Source organism: Anopheles bellator, chromosome 2 (assembly GCF_943735745.2).
Source record: "Anopheles bellator chromosome 2, idAnoBellAS_SP24_06.2, whole genome shotgun sequence".
Lineage (NCBI taxonomy): Eukaryota > Metazoa > Arthropoda > Insecta > Diptera > Culicidae > Anopheles > Anopheles bellator.
The window spans coordinates 69,505,477-69,524,344 of record NC_071286.1 but is presented as its reverse complement, the minus strand read 5'-3'; the positions used below and the strand labels follow the sequence as shown (position 1 = coordinate 69,524,344).

Below are 18,868 nucleotides of genomic sequence, written 5' to 3'. Positions count from 1 at the left end.
GAACGTCTGTCTTTAGCCTATTACCGAGCCCGGGACGGATCGGATGGCGGCTCCCGCCACTCGCACCCAGAGCACTCCGCCGGCCGAGAACTTCGCGATGGCCTAGGCAGGAAAAGAAGTTTTTAACCGAATTATGATTTTACGGTCAAACTGGAAACTCATGGAAGATAATTGAATGGAACCAATGAAGCGTACCGCCCCCGGTCAGGAGTATCCGGATTTGGTCATCGGCTTCGACGGTACCGGGTGTTCCGTATCGATGATTGACCCGGGGCCAATCGAGAAGAACGAAATCGGAACCCCTTCATTTTGTGTGCGCGAATCTCGAGACGGTGGGTTGTTCAATAATTAAACCACACACGGGACATCTGGCGACGGATATTGGCCGTGCGAATGATTCCTGCCACTGGCTTCGACAAATGGCCGGGCACAAGTTGAATCAAATAATACACATTCCTCCCGGAGAGCAGTATCTTCAAGATATTGGCGTCTCTCTTTCGTACCGGAAGCGACCGGGTCTCTCGACTGGGAGGGCCCAAAATTGAACGGAACATTCGGTCTACACGCGATATTGGTTCACAGCTCGTGGTGATGAACGTTTTCCCGCGACATTCGGCGGGAAAGCAGCTAACCTAGAAAGTCCACCGAGAAAGCGAACCCGGACCGAGTAAGAAAGCAGAGCGAGCGAGTAATTTATTTATTCAACACCCAGCCCGATCCGATGTTGGTCCAATTTCCTGTCCCCGCGAGATTGGAGTGACAAAACGTCAACGAATTGTCAAACAAAATTCGGTACGCGGGGGAAAAAAAGGCTCCATCACGTAAGACGCCAACCGCATTCCAGACACCGGACCGCGATGGTCGCGAGAGTTTCGTGTTCTGGTGAAATTCTAGAACTACGCCCTTGATGGATCGCTGTACCGGGCTGGTCAACCGTCGGAGACAGACAATGCGCGGCAGCATAATTGATGAACCTTCGCTGTGCGGTCTGGAGATCATTTTTCACGAAAATCCAAGGCTTGATTCCCAAGAAAATGGTGTCCCAGCGTGAAATCATCCGACGGGCCACCCGGCACCGATTTTACCGGTCGGTTCATCGACACGCATCCTCTCATTGGCTGCCCAAAATCTCCCGGCACGCACCCCGGTCGGTCAGGGGGCGAATCAAAGGTCAAAGTCATTAACAGGTGTACGCCACCCTCAGCGCGCCCGAAACACATTGCGTTCCCCGTTCCCATTCGTTTCCGATCCGATCATAACAAACCATTGCCGGTGTCAGGAGTTCAGACAATAAAAAATCCCACCGTTGGCCGTTGGCCCAGCGGCGTCCAAGAAACACGCTGGGACGCATGTTCCGCCGTTTTCGTTTACGTTTCGCGTTCCTTCGTCCGGCTTTTTTGCACTCCGGCGGATGCTGTGGTTTATGCTTCCCGCCAATGATGCTTTTTCACCAAGCGATCCCCAAATCGGGTGGTCCAATTTTGTTTTTTCGCGTTCATCGCGGGAGAGTGACAAGTTTCTGTCGCCTCTTGTGTCTGAGGAGCCCCAACAGAAGAAGCTGCCCATCAATCGTCTGCCGAGACGAGTTCCCGACCCCAACGCGTTCCTTCGCGATGTTTGGCTTCCGCGTATGTTGTTTCGTTTGGGGTGCACAGCATATATTTTTGTTTCCGAGCTCGCATCATCCCGTCGCTGTTTGGGTGGGACAGGGAAAAGCGAGGAAAACCCAACGTGCGCAACGAAATGCGTCCAGCGTTCGTTGGGGTCGCGGGATGCTGTGTGGGGGGATGGCGATGCTCGAACGAAAATAGCTTCCGAACCAGAATGTTCCGCCAGAGTGTAGTGAAAATAGAATTTCACGAAAATATAGCGGCAATTCAGTTAACAACCGAACGTTTTACACCAAGAATTTAACCCGTTTCGGCGGAAAATGATCTGTTTTCTTAGGAGTAATAAACCCAAAAACGAAGAGAATGGTTGGATCAAATAACTTGGATTACAACACTTTTCCCCGATCGACCGCGCGGTAAGTGAAACCCGGCACGGAACACGGTTCCGATCTCGGGCGAGGCCGATATTCAAGGTTCGCCCGGCACATGCTGGAGGTGAACATTTCACTGCCGAGCCGAGAAGTATAAATAACCCGCTTTGAAGCGGTCCGTAAACAGCTGCCCGCGTTCTAGCGATCGTCAACTTACCTTGCTTTGTCGAACATTCACAATTTTTCCATCGGAGTATCAGGTTCAGCACGCACTCCGATCGATCACGGACCGATTCCTTATCAATTCACTAGCCAACTCTTTCTGCTTCTCTCTCTCGCTCACTCCCACGTGGTTCCGGTTCCCTTTTTTTTTGGCCGCCGGAGACGATCTTCGCTCGTTCTGATCTCACGATTATCCAATTGAACTTTGCCAATTGAACTTATCTCTCGCTCTTTGCCATTCTTTCGCTCGCCTCTCGCTCACTCTCACGCACGCACGCTTTCACTTCAATTGCACCCTTTTCCTATGACCGCACCGGGAATGCGAAACTCCGAATTCTCCGGATCGGATATTCTGCCTTTCGAGCCGAAGAATTTATTCTGGTTTCCGCATTTTTGTCTCACGGCACCATTTTCATCGCAGTGCACTATGGAAACGCATTTTTCGCACACCAGACGAGAAAACACACAATCGATCGATCGATAGACAGAAATTTTGCACTTCTTGTTTCACTTTGCGCTTTTCCGTCTCCTCCACACGTTACCGGCTTTTCAAGCGCCTTTCCAGCGCGACTTCCGGCACAAAATCACAACCAAGTTTGAAAACCCAATCGTACATTCAACTGTACTTTAAGTCGAACAAAATCGAGTCACTTGGACTAACTAAACTGCGGTGGCTAAAACATGTTCGACAAAACAGTGAAAATTTACCGTACGCGAGAAATTCGACGGGAAAATACCTATACACGTGCACAAAACGTTAACTAAACGTACGGAAATTTTCAAATATTTCCTGCTTGTTCGAATTTTGAGGTTTTCCGCCAACTGAACTTTTCTGACCGCCTGAAGGTTTGGAAACTTTCGACTTTGTGTTCCCGGTCTCTGTTTTTCGCTCGTAGGTTTGTAAACTGCCAGTTTGCGTTCCTGGTCTCTGGTTTTCTACAGCTCGGCGGGAAAGAGACAGCTGGCGCTAGAGCGGGACAGGAAATTTCAGGCCGCAGCCGGATCAACAAACGAACGCAGCCAGAGACAGTTTGACGCACTCAGCCATTCGGTCGCCTGTCAGAAGCTGCAAGAAAATGATGAATCACAACAAAACAAAAAAAACCGTCTCGGCCGATTCATAATTTCGTCAGCCTAGGGAAAAACTGTGAAAATGGTAAGAAAAGCGGTTTATTCCGGCACCGCATGGTTCATACGTTCCCTCTTCCAGCACGGTCGACTGAAGGTGCGCACCAGCGCCGAGGAGGCGGCTCGGAAAAAGAAGGCCCAAGAGGAAAAGGTGGTGGTTTACCGGGCGGCCATCGACAAAGTGCTGGCGAAAAAGGCGGCCCAGGAGTTCGATCCCGCGCTGAAGGACCTGACGAGCAGCATACTCGGCAACAATCCCGACATTGCCACCTTGTGGAACGTGCGGCGGATGTGCATACTGAAGCAGAAGGACAGCGAACCGTAAGATCCGGGTTTCCGGGATCCGGCCGGGTTTTGATGGTTCCGTTGGGTCCTCTTTCTCTCCAGCGAGGCGCAGAAAGTGTTCGATGACGATCTGGAGTTTACCGAAATGTGCCTGAGGGTGAACCCGAAATCGTACTGCGCCTGGCACCATCGATGCTGGATCCTGGAAAATGCCCCTACGGCCAACTGGCAGAAGGAAGTGGACCTCTGCACCAAGTATCTGAAGCTGGACGAACGTAACTGTAAGTGTGGCTCCTCTTTACGTTGCAAGCTGCAATACTAAAAATGGTTTCCCTCGTTCTCTCGCTCAGTTCACTGCTGGGACTATCGGCGATACGTGGTGGCCAAGGCGCAAGTTCCGCCGGAGCAAGAGTTCGCCTTCTGTACGGAAAAGATCGAGAAAAACTTCTCCAACTACTCGTCGTGGCACTACCGGAGCCAGCTGCTGCCGTTGCTCGCGCCGCACACGGAAGATCCGAGTCGCCCGATCAGCGAGGAGAAGCTGAAGGAAGAGCTGGAACTCGTCTTGACGGCGGCATTCACGGACCCGAACGACAGCAGTGCGTGGTTCTATCAGCGCTGGCTGCTCGGGTACACCCAGCCGGAGCTGGATCTGGCCTGCTTTCGGGTGGACACAACGGAGCGGCTGGCCGTGGTGTCCTTCACGAAACCGATCCAACTGGCGGCTGGAGGGTATCGGTTGACCGTGTCGGGGTGTGATGCTTGCAACGACATCGGCGCTTGGAAGCCGGTCGGGGATAGTTCGTCCGCAACGACTTGGGTTTTGACCGCTGCCGTCGCCCTCGCCGAACAAATGGACGACGCCAAAGTGACCCTCGTTACACCGGACGGAATCGAGCACCATCTGGAACTGAAAAGCCCTTCGCACGGGATCGTCGTCGGCGTGAAGATGCCCAAGTTCGGCTACGAGTTCGGTTCGGCCATCGTAGAGGTGCTAAAGGCGCAGCTAATGTCCTGCCAGGAGCTGCTCGGATTCGAGCCGGACAGCAAGTGGACACTGCTGACGGCCGCCCTGCTGATGAAAGCCATCGACCGGCGGGGTTATTACGGGACAATTCGAGACCATCTGGCGAAACTGGAGAGCGTTGATTCGCTGCGACGCGGCTACTACCGTGATCTGGCTAGCAAGTGGGCCATCGAAAAGCAGCTCGAACTGTGGATTGAAGCGGGCGATCTAACGGCATCCATCGATCTGGCGGGATTGGACTTGACCGTTCTAAACTACAGCCAGTACCTGGCGACTACGGATGCAATCGATTTGAGCCACAACCGGCTCGTGCAACGGAACGTGGGTACTCTGCGGGATGCGGTGTTCTGCCGGAGGTTGAATTTATCCGAAAATGCACTGGAAACGGACGCCTCGATCCCCAAACTGCCTCTGCTAACGGAACTCAGTTTGGAGGCGAAAGATAAAAGTGACGAGGTTGCAGAAACCATACGGGCCAAAGTGAGCATACTTGTGTTGTAGTCAGCATTCCGATCCTAGGTTTAGGGCTTTTAAACACTACCAATGCACAAATAAATCGCTATCACCCAGCACAATGCTTATCGGAATGATAAATACCTTTAGCAGAACGGAAGCGTTACACGAACGTAACGCGTGTAACGAGATTGAGTGAAAATAACCACGGTTTGAAGCATAGCTAAATAGACAGTGTTCTAAAATGTTCTAAAAACGATTTCAGCTAAGACACCATGGCGTACGGTTTTTCCTTCCCCAAGGTGTTTTCCCCAACAATTTCCCTTCAGGGGAAAATTCATGAGAACCTAACGAATGTCGTTTATACTCCGAGATCTAAGTCGGATTCACTATTTACGTGCTCCGCTCGTAAGTGACCGGTTCTTTCATATCAACGGAAGGGTTCTTCGGTTTTCCTTTTCAATGAATAGAGTTTTCCAATGGCATGATCAAACAACGACCAGTGTGAGTAATGATGGAACAATAGACACTTATAAATCAGTATCGTCCGAAGCCACGAAAATCCATTTCTGGATGAAGCACCCCACCGTGGCGTGGTTCTGGTTTTTCCCTCTCTCGGGCCCCACCGTATCGCCGTGCAAAATATTTTCATCAAAGGGAACCCATTTCTTACGGAAAATAATTGCGGCATTTGTGGTGAGCGTAGCGAGCGATTTCCAATATACTATTTGCGGTCGAAGCGCTCCGGATGGAATGTAATGAGTTGTCGGTGGCCCTCACCTTCTTCCACCGGCGGCCACTGGGGCACAGTTGGGGATCGGAGATGGGTTGCTGTGTTTTTTTATTAATTTCTCTCTTATGCCACCCCACGGTGCGATTGATGAGATGCAAGCAAATCAACATGCCAGGGGCCATCTTCGGCTAACCGCACCGCACAGTGACATCCTTTTTTCTTCTCCGGCAAGAAGCCCGTTTCCTGGAGAGCATCCGAACAGCGGGCTTTAATGGCCGCTACACGGGTAAGTCGCTTGGTAAAACAGCTAATGAAACGCTTGATGATGCAAACCTTGTTTACCATCGCTCTGAATCCCCAGCATCTGCTGCGTGCAGGAAAAGCCAACATCCCGGAGACATCCGGCGAAGGACAACTCCCGCACGCCCGGCCGGAGCATAATCCTTTTCGATCGCTCTCCTTTTATTTTCTCCCTTTCGCTTTTTTTTTTCTTCCCAGCCCGATTCCGGGAAGGAGCCGGAACATGGCGGTGAAAGGAATCAATGTCGGCCGGTGAGATGGGCGCCCGAATGTGGACGCCAGCGAGGCTACTCGTGCTCATGCTTTGCTCGTTATTTCCGTTGAAATCCGGGACGCCACCGAGGTAGCGCCAGAGCAGGACACAGCGAGTGTCCTTGCCGAGGAGAAAGCCGGCCCACAAACAAAAGCCGCACGGCCACACGGGAAAATTGTGCATTTGCCAACGACACTCCAGCCCGTCGGAACCAGAGGATCGCGATGCCTTCCGAATGAAAGGGCGCCAGACATGGGTTGTACCTGAAGCTCGGCTCCGAGTGTTGGCCCAGTTTCGTCTGCGAAGGCCTGCGAAGCACGGCTCAAGAATTGGAACAAACACCGGACGGAAAGGGTCCGAGCACCGCCACGCACCCGCGGCCAAACAACGGAGCCACGCGGAAACCGGAAGTGAGTGCAACGTGTGCGTCTGTGTATTTGAGCGCAGCCACCGCAGGATCCGGGTGTAGAGACCCCAAATGAGGAAGGAAGCAATCACCGTAAGGGCCATTCGCCGGGCACGGCACCGAAAACTGTGGCCTGCGGTGCAACATAAAGCACGAGCCTTCCTACGCAAACAGTGCCCCTCCGCACCCCCAGTTTCCGGTCCCGGGTGCCTTGGGTGGTCGGGCATGTGAACGGATTAGCGCGGCGTGCGTTGGAAAAGCTCACGAAGCGAACGGAATCGCAAAAAGCGTAAAAACAGGAAACTAATAAGCTATCTTACGTAGGTGTGCCTGTGTGCGGGTGTGCGTTTTGCTGTACGAACCTCGGTCCTTCTCTTTCCCTCTAAACGCTAGCCAAGTAAGTAGATTAATGATGGACCGCACGGACCCAGGAGTCGCTTGGACGAGCGGAATGATCGGTTGAATGGCGAGCTGGTCAACAGCCGCTGGCTATTTGGACGGCACAAACCGCTGTGAAGAGATTAATAGAGTGCATCGCTTCCGGCGCCCTTTACCGAAGCCAGGATACCTCGCCGAGCTAATGAGAAAAAGGGTCCCCAGTGGGTCGCGTTTCGATGGTGAATAGGATTTTGCGGAGCGTACATTAGGCTAAAAATATAACCTGAATTTCCGGGAAACAAGTACAAGTAAATCAACGGCATCAACCATCCAGCAACTTGAAGTGGCATTTGGAGAACTTCGTGGAAAGCTTCGTAGCTTTGTGGGAGCTCTAGTGCTGAAGTGGGTCACATCTCAAAAATATCCACCGAAATCACTCGAATCGATTCATCGGAAATGTTTGGCTTGAGCGAAACGTTGTTTCGAAAAAGTACCAAAGTAAATTCGGAAAGTAATCTCAAATGGATCAATTTTTATGATGTGTGACATCGGCAAGGGACAATTTTTCACTGGAGGCGCTCGCTTTTCTTTATTCTACTTTTACCACCCCCCCTGGAACGGTGAGTTTGGCGAAAGACGGTGACTTTGAAACTCTGAACTGCGTGATAACCTTCTGGCACTCGCGTTGCGACCCACATGCAACGCGCATCGATCGGTAGTGAGACAGTGAAAAGTTTTAATGAATAACTTCGGCCCTCGGGGCGGCGGGCGACAGAATGGCTCATCTTGGTTATTTTCATTAATAACCTCACGCGCTGAAGTGTCTCTAGTTTGGGCCATCCCATCCCATGTCACGAAAAACGCCGACACTGCTCCGCAGTTCATCCGTAACGAGCGCTAAACGATGTCTCGAAACTGTGCGTTACGGATTTTCCGGCCAGCCTTGCTTTGCTCCTTGCTCGCCCGACGGGGCGTCGCTTTGCAGAACACATGTTTTCCGTGGAAAACGCAAAGTTTTCCCCTGTTGGCAACGCGCCGTAGCTCGAGAAACTTTCCCAGCAACCCAGGCTAGCAACGTGTGCCTGTCGGTTCGCCTACTTCGCTGGGTGTGTTTTTGCCGCGCTGCTCTCCGCCAGCAATGTAAGAAGCTTTCCAAGACTTTTCCAGGAGACGCTATCCGGCATTTTTTTTTGCTCCACGGGGAGCGCATTTTTATGTCCAAATCGCGAATGCGTTTGAAGTGTTCTCGGTTGTACTCGGTTTTCCACCGAACTACCTGTAGCGCAATAAAGTTTAGTAAATGTTTGGCAACTTCAGGACCTCCGCAACGGAATCGCTCATCTGGCAGCGTTGCAAGGCTTACAGAACTACGCCGGCCGGCCGGCCGTAATTGAACTCAACCCCTGCCCGGGAATGGAAGTGCTCTCGAACGAGAAACACTCACGAATCACCGAACCCGGTAATTGAATCCGAGGCGTTGGATTGTGGTGTGCCTCGGTTGTTGTGCAGCACCCTCTCCGGGCCCGGCAGACTCCGGGTCTACCGGGCCCAGGAGTCTGGGCTTCAGTTAATTAATATCGGACAAATATTTAAGTAGCTTTCCCAGGGAAAACCCGGCCCCTGGGGACCCTGATTGCGGTGGTTCCACTGGATCCAACAAACTCCCCCCGGCCAGTGCTACTACCGTGCCGGGGCTCCAATCTTCAACTACCGCCAGGGCGCCCGAGAAGGATTAGGTCGGGCCCGGGTGTCGGCGTCTTAATAGGCCGTAATCCAATCAACGGCCCCGGATTCGGATTGCATTTAAGTAACGGAAAATTAACTCGAAACGTTGAATAAGAAATTCATTTGCAGCAATCTAATTTAAGAAATGGTAAGACGCCGCTCCCGGACGACGAACTGCATCCGGAAGACCCGGAAGCTTGGCGCCGTGGATGGCGCGCTCGCCACCTGATCCGAAGACGGATCCCACACCCCACCAGCGAAGGGGATTGCAAGATCATCCTGGCCGCCCGGAGCAGGCCCGGCCCAGCAAGTCAAGCCGCACCGGAAGTGCACGGGGAGATGAGGCATTCTTCGTCCGGAGTTCTGCCAGTCTCGGTGGCGCTCTCGCTAACGAATCGCACTCCGGGGGCGCTCAAGCGTGCGTGCTGACGTGGAAGCGGCAGTGTCCTGGGTCCTGGTGCATCGTGTAAACCGGATGTCGCCAGGGCGTACGTGCGCCCATGCAAAACAGGAAATGTGTGTCTCGCCTCTCTCGTCCTCCGCGCATGTGTCCGGGGCGTGTGTTTGTGGACATGTGTTTTCCTGCTATTCATGCTCATCATCGCCGAGGCGAGGGTGGCCGGTGCCTGTGTCGTGTGCAAAACATCGTCAAATATTGTGCCGAGGCCGACGATGACGACTTGGAACGCGTCCATCCGAGGCTCTCCCGATGATGCACTCCGGACACATCTTGGCCGCCGGCCTTCAGCGAGTTTTCGATCCGCCAGCTCCGCCGCCACCAATCCGGGTTTGCGTCGGCTAAGGAGACATATCTTTTCAATTAATCTGATTTATTCCGCTGCCAGTTCTTCAATTTAATGCGCCGAATCGCTTTCTTCTGCAGCTTCCGGGAGGACCTTGTCCGGAGTCGCACAGTACACACGGATAGCTGTCCGGCTCCGGACGACATTCGAAGGACACCCAAGCCGGGGGCTCTCGAGAGCCGGCACAAGACCAAATGCAAAGGCGGCGGTGGCGTGTTGTGTCCGCCTTGCGAACTTGGCTTCTGCCTTTTTCTGGTGCGGTTCCGAAATGCATTCGACGACAGCGACGAGAACGGTAGAAGCGACACGAACACTGTACAGTAATCGTGCACTGAAGCCGGAGAATTCTTGGAGCTGGGAGCCGTCGATGGCCTCCGCGTCGGTGCCAAATGGTGTGGCGGGCGGTGGGTGAGACTAGCCCTTGAAAGGATCGCCCGGATCCTTGGGATAACTCCCGCTACAGAGCTTCGATTCTTGTTCGGTTTTGGCAAACGCCTTCGCGTTGTGCAGTCGCTCGGAAGCATTTTGTCAGCAGCGCTGTCCTGTCATCGGGGCCGGCATAATGCACTTCGCAACATGGCTCCGTCGCACTTTTGGCACGGAAGTCGGCGGCGTCGGTTCACTCGGAACCATCATCATCACCGCATCTGCATCATTACGGAAAACCTTGCACTGACCTCGGATTAGCGGAGGAGGCCATAATTTTGGGCAAACAAATGAAATATCGAAGATCCAGGCTCCAGAGTCCGAGTGCCGAATTCGCTCCGTCTGAATGTCCTGGATAATTACTGTCTGCAGACGGATTCTGATTTCTTAGACGAATCGCAATGCTTCCCAAGGACACTTGTACCGGCCCATACGCTCCACACGATGGCGCTCCGGACGTCCCCGAGAGGAAAATTGCTTTCCGAATCACTTTCGACAGACCCGGACTCGTAATGTGGTTCCTCGCGAATCCTGTGGAATGCCGAATTGCGTCGAGATCGGGGTATGCGCCCGGTGCGTCCGGTTTATTACTCTGGAGTTTTTGCCAAATTGTTTCTCGCCCATGTTCGGAACGGAATGTTTGCGGTTGGAGTGCATCGTTGCACAGCGCGGACGTCAGCAGGATGGCCTGTAAATGATGCTGCAATGTGCTCCGAATCACAAAACACGGTTCGGATGCTTCGTCTACATTAGGGGTGCTTCACCGCATTTCTGTTCAGCATTTCAGTGGCCAGGCGTTGCTGCGCACCGTTGCGTGCGTGGTGTTCAGTGCCCGGTCGAAATAATTTCTACCACTTCCAGGGTAGCAACCGTCCCGCTGCCATCGCGATCCATCAAAACCCATCACAAACTGCCGGTCACCCGGAAAGGGTTCCCGTTATTTGGGAAAGTTATCAATTTGCGTCGCCATTTTATTTCGTTCTCGCATCGCGCGCGAAAAAGCCCATTAGTTGTAACTAGCACGGAACGGCCCGCTGCCGGTTGATTAAAACAAATGCCGCCCGGACCGGCCCGGCCCGGCCGCGGTCGCCCGAAAATACCATGATAAATGCTGCCAATGTGGAAATGGGTAAAAATGGGGCCGGCAAAACCGGGCCCCGGCTAATTCGGAAACCATTTAGAAAGGGCTGCCGGTTGTTTGCGTAGGGGAACAGCGGGATTGGTGCCGACGGGAATGATCCGTGTCGGGGCAAACACCCGTCCGGACGGCGAGCCAAGGGAAAAAAACCCCTCACAGAACCCCGGGGGTGACAAAATGAGTCATGCTTGACACTTTCCGGCTGGCGTGGGGCCCCGGTGTGTTCGGGGACCGCTGCTCCGTTTTTTGGTCCCGGCTTAATGTTGGTCAACAGTTTCCGCCGGCCTGTCCTGGGCGATGATAATGACGTTCGGGGCGTGACCTGTGTTTTAAATGACGGAAATGAATACGAAGTCAAGAAATGCTGAACAACATCAGCATACGGGCGGTGCTTGGCCAACACCTCACCTTTCGGTTTGTCGGCTTCGCCCGAAGGACCTAAGCCAAATGGGACCCCGGTTTTGGCGCCTGGTTTTGTGGCCAGGTGGATGAGTTTACGATGTGCTAAAACTGCTCGAAACACGAATGTTAAGTGCACGAAGAGACAGAGAGAGAGAAAAAGAGAGAGAGAGAGAGAGAGAGAGAGAAAGGCGGATCGTTTTCGGCACGGTCCGTTCAAACGATCGTTAGTTTAATGCCCCGTTTAAAGTGATTTGGCCCAATTCGGGCCCGGAGCGTCCATGCCGGAAACCCGGATTCCACCCACTCGATTCCCGGGTGTGCTGGGTGTGCCGCTTGACTGGCAACCGGGGCCCATAAACACCTCTGGGGCAGGAAAAACTTTCCCACCCACCGCCCCGAACCGGGTGAAGGTGTGAAAAGTTTGATTTCATCGCCCGGCCGAACGGGCGCTTCCCAGTAAGTCCTTGCCGAGTGTGGCCGTCGAGTGCTGCGAAGATCACCAGTGTCCTTAGGTGCCATAATTTTCACCTGCTCTTAGGCTTTAGTTTTATGAGTGGCCCGCGCTGGTGGGGGCCGTGACGGTGGCGGGGCTCGAAACTTTACTCATCTCCGCAGGCTCACCGAGGCGAACTGTCTGACTGTTTATCAAATTTTTAACCCCATACAAGCGTCGGGAGTGATGATGTCGGGGTGCAGGAAAACCCCGACCGAGCCCCCCGGCCGTCGACAGGACGTGTGACAGGCTCGGGACGGGTCTGGAAGTGATACTCACCGGGGTTGGTTCCGATAATGCTCCGGCCCAAGCCGGGCCGGATGCTCGCCAAAGTTCGTGTGGCCCAAGAAGTTTGCCGGCGGTTGGAATGCCGAAAACTCCGCGCACACATACACACATACATACATCAACATGCGAGTTGGGGGAGAAAAATTTGCGTACGCATCCCGACCCAAGGAACGTCGGCCGAGGCCACCCGCAGATACAACATTAACGAAGCGCACGGCGGAGATGGTAATATTATGAAAGTAAAATTTATTTCCAAAGTTCCGAAAATACTTTTTGCTTCATTATCTTGCCATTGCCGGAGCGAACACAGCCACAGCAGTCCCGCACACCTGGCCCGAAGACGCCGTTTAGGCATCCTCGCTCCCGACAAAGTCGCTCTGAGTGGCGCGGTTTTTGGCGCGGCGTTACCAAGAATCTCGGCGGCACCCGTCGTGTTCTGATAATGAAAATTAAAAAAGGAAAAACACCCCTCCCCCGAAAAACCACCCTCGTGGCCGGGTGGGTGGGTGGCGTTTCTTCTTTCTTCGCTCGTTTCTTTCCCGACCGACAACAGAACTGGGGGACTGCGGGATCCTTGTTCACGTTTCCACCGGTAAACGGAGTGCAGCCTCGCGGCCAACTTGCTTAACACTGTCAGCGTCCTGGCACTGCGGAAGTGGTTCGGGACCAGTTTGTGAAGAACTCTGGCCGATGGAGTTTGGCTGCTGAAGGTGGGCGCTGAGGTCGGAACGTCGGTTTCCGTCGCGGGAATGAAACGCGCGGGCGCCCGCTTTTCCTTCAGGGACTGTCAGCTAGGGCTGTACACGTGGCATCGGAGGCTCAAAATGTTTGAGTCCTATTTAAAACATTAAACCAGAGAACCACACCCAGTACACCGGTTCGAGTTCGAGGACACTTTCGTCGAGGCAGAGGAACTCAGCCGATGGCTTGTTTCCTGTTTTACCCACAAACGCCTTATAAATCGTTTTCTTGGAGCGACATCGGTTGGCAAGCGTTTTAATCGCAACTTCCGGCGGCGCGTTGCGCAGAAAAAAAGGACATTATCGGCCCAACGGTGGGCTCTGCTGGATAATGAACGATAATCATATTATGGGGCTGATCCCTGGGCCGGTCGATCGAGCTGCCGGGAACCGGAAGTGCACGAAGGCCAGCCAGCGAAGTCGGCGAAATAATCGGGTCGTACGGAGGACACATAAATAATATTTTAAGTTTCCGTCAGGGCCGCACGGCCACGGTCACGGCCACGAATCGTTGCGATGCTGCGTCAAGCGTTTTTTGGCGCACACGGTGGCCGATGGTCCGTTATCAGCTTTGAGGAGAAACTTTGGTTCCGTACGATGCCGTGGCCATCGATTGTCAAATCTACCTTCCAGCTAAAGATGGTGGAAAACGTCATCTCGAGCCACTAGGGGCCACTAGAGAGAGGGAAAGAGAGAGCGCGCTCGACCACCGCATTACATTATTTATCGCATTCCTATGGAAATTAGGTAAATTAATTAAGACGAACAATGGCGCCGGGAGACCGAGAGATAAATGTAATTATGCCATCCACAGGCCGGGGCCGAATGTCCATCAAAAACCGTTTGAAGTTCCGGCCCGCCCGTCCAGGTGTGTGCCGGGCCCTCACATCCTTCCCGGCACCGTCCGCGCTAGAAAAAAAAATTATGCAAACATGGCGCTGGTGAGACGTTGATGGCGTCCCCGTGGATGCCCCTGCTCTGTGCGGTCGGATGGTTGCCGCTAACGCGCTGCGATAATATTTGCCAACTGTCTTGTCCCGCTGTGCTTTTTGTGGCATTTCGGTGTCTGAACGGCCAGTGGCCAGTGTTGGGCGGGCTGATAACGTCACAGTCAGCCGTGTGGCACAAACCCCCCGGGGGATGGAAAAATGATTGCCGGCGAAAATTGATAATTGGCCGCCTGTTTTTTTTCGCTTGTTTTGGATCCTGCCCATGCTGGGACAATTATTCATTTTTCTGAAAATATTTCATTACGTTCTTCCAGGATTTTTCCAAGCAGGACCGAAGAGAGGTATCGAGCGTGGTGGCCACCTCCTAGAGACCATCCCTATTTACGGTGTTTATGCGCGAAAGCCGAGAGGACGCTTAAACGATTAACTAGCGTGGGGTCGTAAAATGGGGAAAGCTTGCTAACGTCGAAAGAGCGTCACGTTACCAAATTGGGCATTAAATGGTGCCTTAGCCGTGCGCTTTACGAGACCGCGCTTTGTGGCCACCGATTGCATGGTCACATTAATAAATCCGTGTCCTGCTGCGGGGGGTGCGCACCGGATCCCGTACGTAACGATCTCTAATCTATGGTGTAAGTTTCACGAAGAGGTTATGTGTGCGGTGGGTTGCTATGTTACGTTGGGTGTCGCATGCTGGCCACCCCTCGACGGAGCATCTGGAAGAAAAGAAAAACTTTTGATCGTAAATAAGCATGCGGTGCAGTCATGTGTTGCTTGATTAGCAGCAGTCAGCAGCAGGGGCTCCTAGAAGTATTACGACCAGTAGCTCCCTGGGGATTACGGAGAAAAGGTCCCATTAATTGGGAACACCATGCTGGGGAAGAAGCACACCCAAAAGCGACCACGATGCATCACCATGGCGCCGGGTGAGCTGTGATCAATTTTGGAATTTAGATTTGACTTTCGAGAACCAGGGATTCAACTTCCAGGGCGCAACGGGTTCGGGTTCCACCGGCCGGCCGGTGAGTCAGTTATTTATGCTTGACTCAGCACTCGGCTGGCACTGTAAAGATGATTTGGTACGATAAACCTGTAGAGTGCTTATCGTGCGAGAGCTGCGTGTCGCCAGCAGAACAACGCAGCAGCAGCAAAAAGAAGTCGAAAACGGTGAGGAAGACAGGAGCCAGGTATTTATGCAGAAGAGAAAGGACATTCGGTCTTCGGTTCGGTGTGAACGAATCCAATAAGCGAGAAGAATAATTGCTCCGGACCAGAGGGCCGGGCTCGGCAATCGCTCCCCGGCGAAGGCTCTGACAATTGTTGCCCCCGTCGATAAGGACGGGCCGGGACGGGATCCCATTATGCCGGGGTGTCAAGCCGTCGTCTGGGCTGTGGGAGCCCGGGATCGATTCGCTCGCTTCGCTTTTTCGCTCGCCGTACCAACTGATTGCAAATCAATTTAAAGTATCACATCCCGACCACCTGGTAGCCTTGGCATTTCCCCTCGAACCGACCACCAGCCCCATCCTTCGGGGCGTCCTTCGCCCCCTTTTTTTTAAACGGCAGGTTGAACGCTGGGATAAATCGCTTCCCAATCTGCACTGCCTGTGAAAGCCGCTGCTAAAGCTTTTTTTCTCTCTCTCTCTCTCTGTCTCTTTCTGTTTCGGTGGTTTTCCGTCCTGGGCCGGAATTTAGGGGACTGTGGGAGTGCGGCTGCACATTTCATTCAGCACTGTCACTTTGATCGTGTAATTGAATTGATTTTGTGCCACCCTGTGCCCAACGCGAAACCCCGGGCCCGGGTCGACCGTGCCGTGGCTGGGCCGCCCGCACACATACCATCAATTTCCACGGGCTGTGGAATTTCCAATAAACAACCCGTTGCGGCCAGGGCGGTTTTCCCGGAGATGGCGAATGCTCAGAGCGAGCGAGACGCCCTCGTGGTGGCTCCGGGAGGGATGCGGCTCCGGCCCCGGTCCCGGCGGTGTAACGTCGAACAATGCCAGGGAAGTAGTTCCGTTTCCCGTTGCGCAACAAGTTGCTTTGGTTGATTAAATTTAATCGTGCCCGTGCCCCGGCAGCGGAGGACTCGGCACTTACTCGGGTTTACTTACTTACTGGCAGCGACTTCCAGTCACACCGTAAGAAAGGCCGCCTTCCCGAGTCGGCCGAGGACGGCGGTGGGCTTTGCGTGTATCGTGGTCCCAAGTCCCAATTCCCAGAAGGCGCCCGAAGGTGCGCCCGAAGACGATGACGGCTGATGATGGGCAAAAATGATTTCAATGACTGACTGGCAAGTGTTTCACTTTCGTCAGAATGCCCGCAGCAGCACCGGGGCCGGGCCCCGTGCGCCATTGTCCTTCGCCTATTGACACAATGTGTGTACTCGATGGGAAGAAAATGGCCGCTCTCGTGCGCTTCTTAGCGGCACCATTGTCCACTCGAGTGGCTTGATAGAACAACGAAAATGATTTTGTTAAGTAAGAGCAGTGCCACGTAATCTTTGTTTCGCTCTTGTTGCGTGTAACATTAAAGACTTTGAGGGTACTTCGAAACCTGCTACCAATTCGGGGCAAACAATGGGCCCTAGAGGACCGGCGAAGTGTACGATTTTCATGCTCCTTCGGAAGTTACGCATTCGAGCAGTTCAAAAGTTCTCAATTATTGGGTAGCTTTCTTAATCCGTATCTCGCGTATCTGTAAAACTGGACGGTCCGCAATTGGATTGTTAAATCGCACGGAATCGATCGAGTTTTAAAGTGTCACTAACTGAATTTAGTGAATTGTAGTGAACCAACCAACGGACTTAAGTGTCGTTCCTGGCTAGGTGCTTGCTTCGGGCGATTTGATTCAAAAATCACTTTTTGACACACTTCGCACACCCAAAGCGTCGGAACCGTCTTTCGGGTGTTGATTTTCAGCAACTATACAGCGCTTGGGGATGATTGTTGCCGGTTGTTGCTTTTCGCGCTCTTATCAAAATTATTTAACCAACCACAAGCGCCACAAGCGGAGCGAAACTCGGAACAAACTTCTCAGCGAGCATCCTTGCCGCTTCCGGGCCGGTATGCCGGTGGAATCTTTGGCAGTCGCTGCACCGCTTCGGGATGCGTTCCTGGTCGAGGAATGTGAGCATGCAACCCGCGTGGAATGCCCCGTACGGGCCCACAAGGCTGAGGAGTTTCCCTACGTTTGAGGCGGCGGTCGGGGCTTTGTGGATCCCGCCGCTCCCGTACGCTGCATTATTTCGGCGTTAATACCTCCCGCCGGGGGGGGCTCTAAAAACTTGCCCACCCCACGCCACAGACGTTCCGCATAAGACGCGCATACGGAGTGCATTTGCTTTGCGGCAGGCGGCTTAGCATCTCATCAGCATCGGCAAGGCGGCGGCATCTTCCTGCTGTTATTCTGAATATTCATGAACTGGAAACATTAAGATTTTATCTGAAAATAGCGTCGCCACCGCGGCAAGCGGCATTCCACAGGTCACCGGTGGGGGGGCACAGGACCCGAGGGACCCTTCTTGCGGTGACGGACTGGACACACATACAGACACCCGTGTGAAGTATGATTTGATCATGCAGATTCGCCACCCAACCGAGCACGGTTCACCGGAGTGCTCCTTATCCCCCGAAAAGGACGGCTACAAGGACGTAGGGCCATGTGTGCTGCACCCAAAGAGAGGGCAATAAAATGTGAAGTACTCCCTGAGTCCCCCTCAAGCCTGGGCTGGCCGGAACGGAGCGCTGAAATAAAGGCGAAAAAAAAAAACAGAATGAACGGGTCAAACTGGAGTCAGCAAAGGATTCGGTGTAAGATTTCGGAGCTCCGATTGTTGGGCCCCCTTGAGCCTCGCAAACTTGAGGACCGCAAACAGGATCCGGTAACGATTGGGCCGCCCGGTGGTGGTCCTTTGTGAGTGCGATCGAAAATATTTGCCCGAAAACAGTATCGATTCCATTCTCAATCGGCTCGGCGGACAATGGCGGAGCTGGACGAGGTCACGCACCCGCGGACCGCAGCCGCGGCGGTTCCTGATAGAGAGGCATAAAATTTGTTTATTTTGCTTCGTCCTATTTATTTTTGATCTTTTGTGTCCCGCCCGGAACCGATGGGCAGGATTTGGGCTTTCCGTTCGTTTTTTTTGGTGGCCGTTCTATTCGTCGTCCTCTAATCGTAAGAAGGGTTATTCGTCAAGCAGCGCGTTCCGAGAAGTATCTTGTCACGTTTCTGTGCCCCCTCTCCAGCTCGAGTTCGATTCAAAAAGACCTTGCCGGTGCAGCGAAGAAGAAAATCCTTTTTGACACCAATCGGCGCCATTCGACAGCCCGGCCCGGCCCGTGATTCGTGTATGAAGGCCTTTTCGAAGATAGACATTGACACACTGGAAGCTGAAGGGCCCCAAATCCAATCTCCGATCCGAAAAGTCGAGACAGTGTCGGGTCTCTGCCACCGAAGGCACTGCTGCTGGTGCGTTAACCGACCGAACCGGTGCGACCGACCATGCCGCGAAAACGGTGGCTCGGGACCTCGGTCTTAAAGCGCTTGCCAGATGGGTCAATAAGCCCCGTACATAACGGTCACCTCGAAGTCTTGAAAATCGTACTTCAAAATACCTCGAATGTCCCGTTCGAAGGAGGTACTTTCGGCAGAGATCGTTGGGGCTTATTGACCCACGTGCGCTGGTTAAGTGTGCCGGAGCCCACAGCGCGCCACGGGGTGCGTTCCGTTTCTCCG

At 53.4% G+C, this 18,868-nt stretch overlaps 1 protein-coding gene across 1 annotated transcript; it reads left to right on the top strand.

The window, feature by feature from the left end:
• The first annotated feature begins 3,302 nt into the window (after nt 1-3,302).
• LOC131210363 (geranylgeranyl transferase type-2 subunit alpha) lies at nt 3,303-5,149 on the top strand. Its single transcript, XM_058203598.1, has 4 exons — nt 3,303-3,359; nt 3,414-3,652; nt 3,719-3,897; nt 3,967-5,149. The coding sequence occupies exons 1-4, from the start codon at nt 3,357-3,359 to the stop codon at nt 5,142-5,144; spliced, it is 1,599 nt and encodes a 532-aa protein (XP_058059581.1). The 5' UTR covers nt 3,303-3,356; the 3' UTR covers nt 5,145-5,149.
• Nucleotides 5,150-18,868: the final 13,719 nt, after the last annotated feature.

Excerpts from the sequence above, each read along its gene's own strand:
- LOC131210363 (XM_058203598.1), top strand. Across the intron at positions 3,653-3,718 it reads AAGCAGAAGGACAGCGAACC|CGAGGCGCAGAAAGTGTTCG; the intron begins GTAAGATCCGGG and ends CTTTCTCTCCAG. Across the intron at positions 3,898-3,966 it reads GAAGCTGGACGAACGTAACT|TTCACTGCTGGGACTATCGG; the intron begins GTAAGTGTGGCT and ends TCTCTCGCTCAG.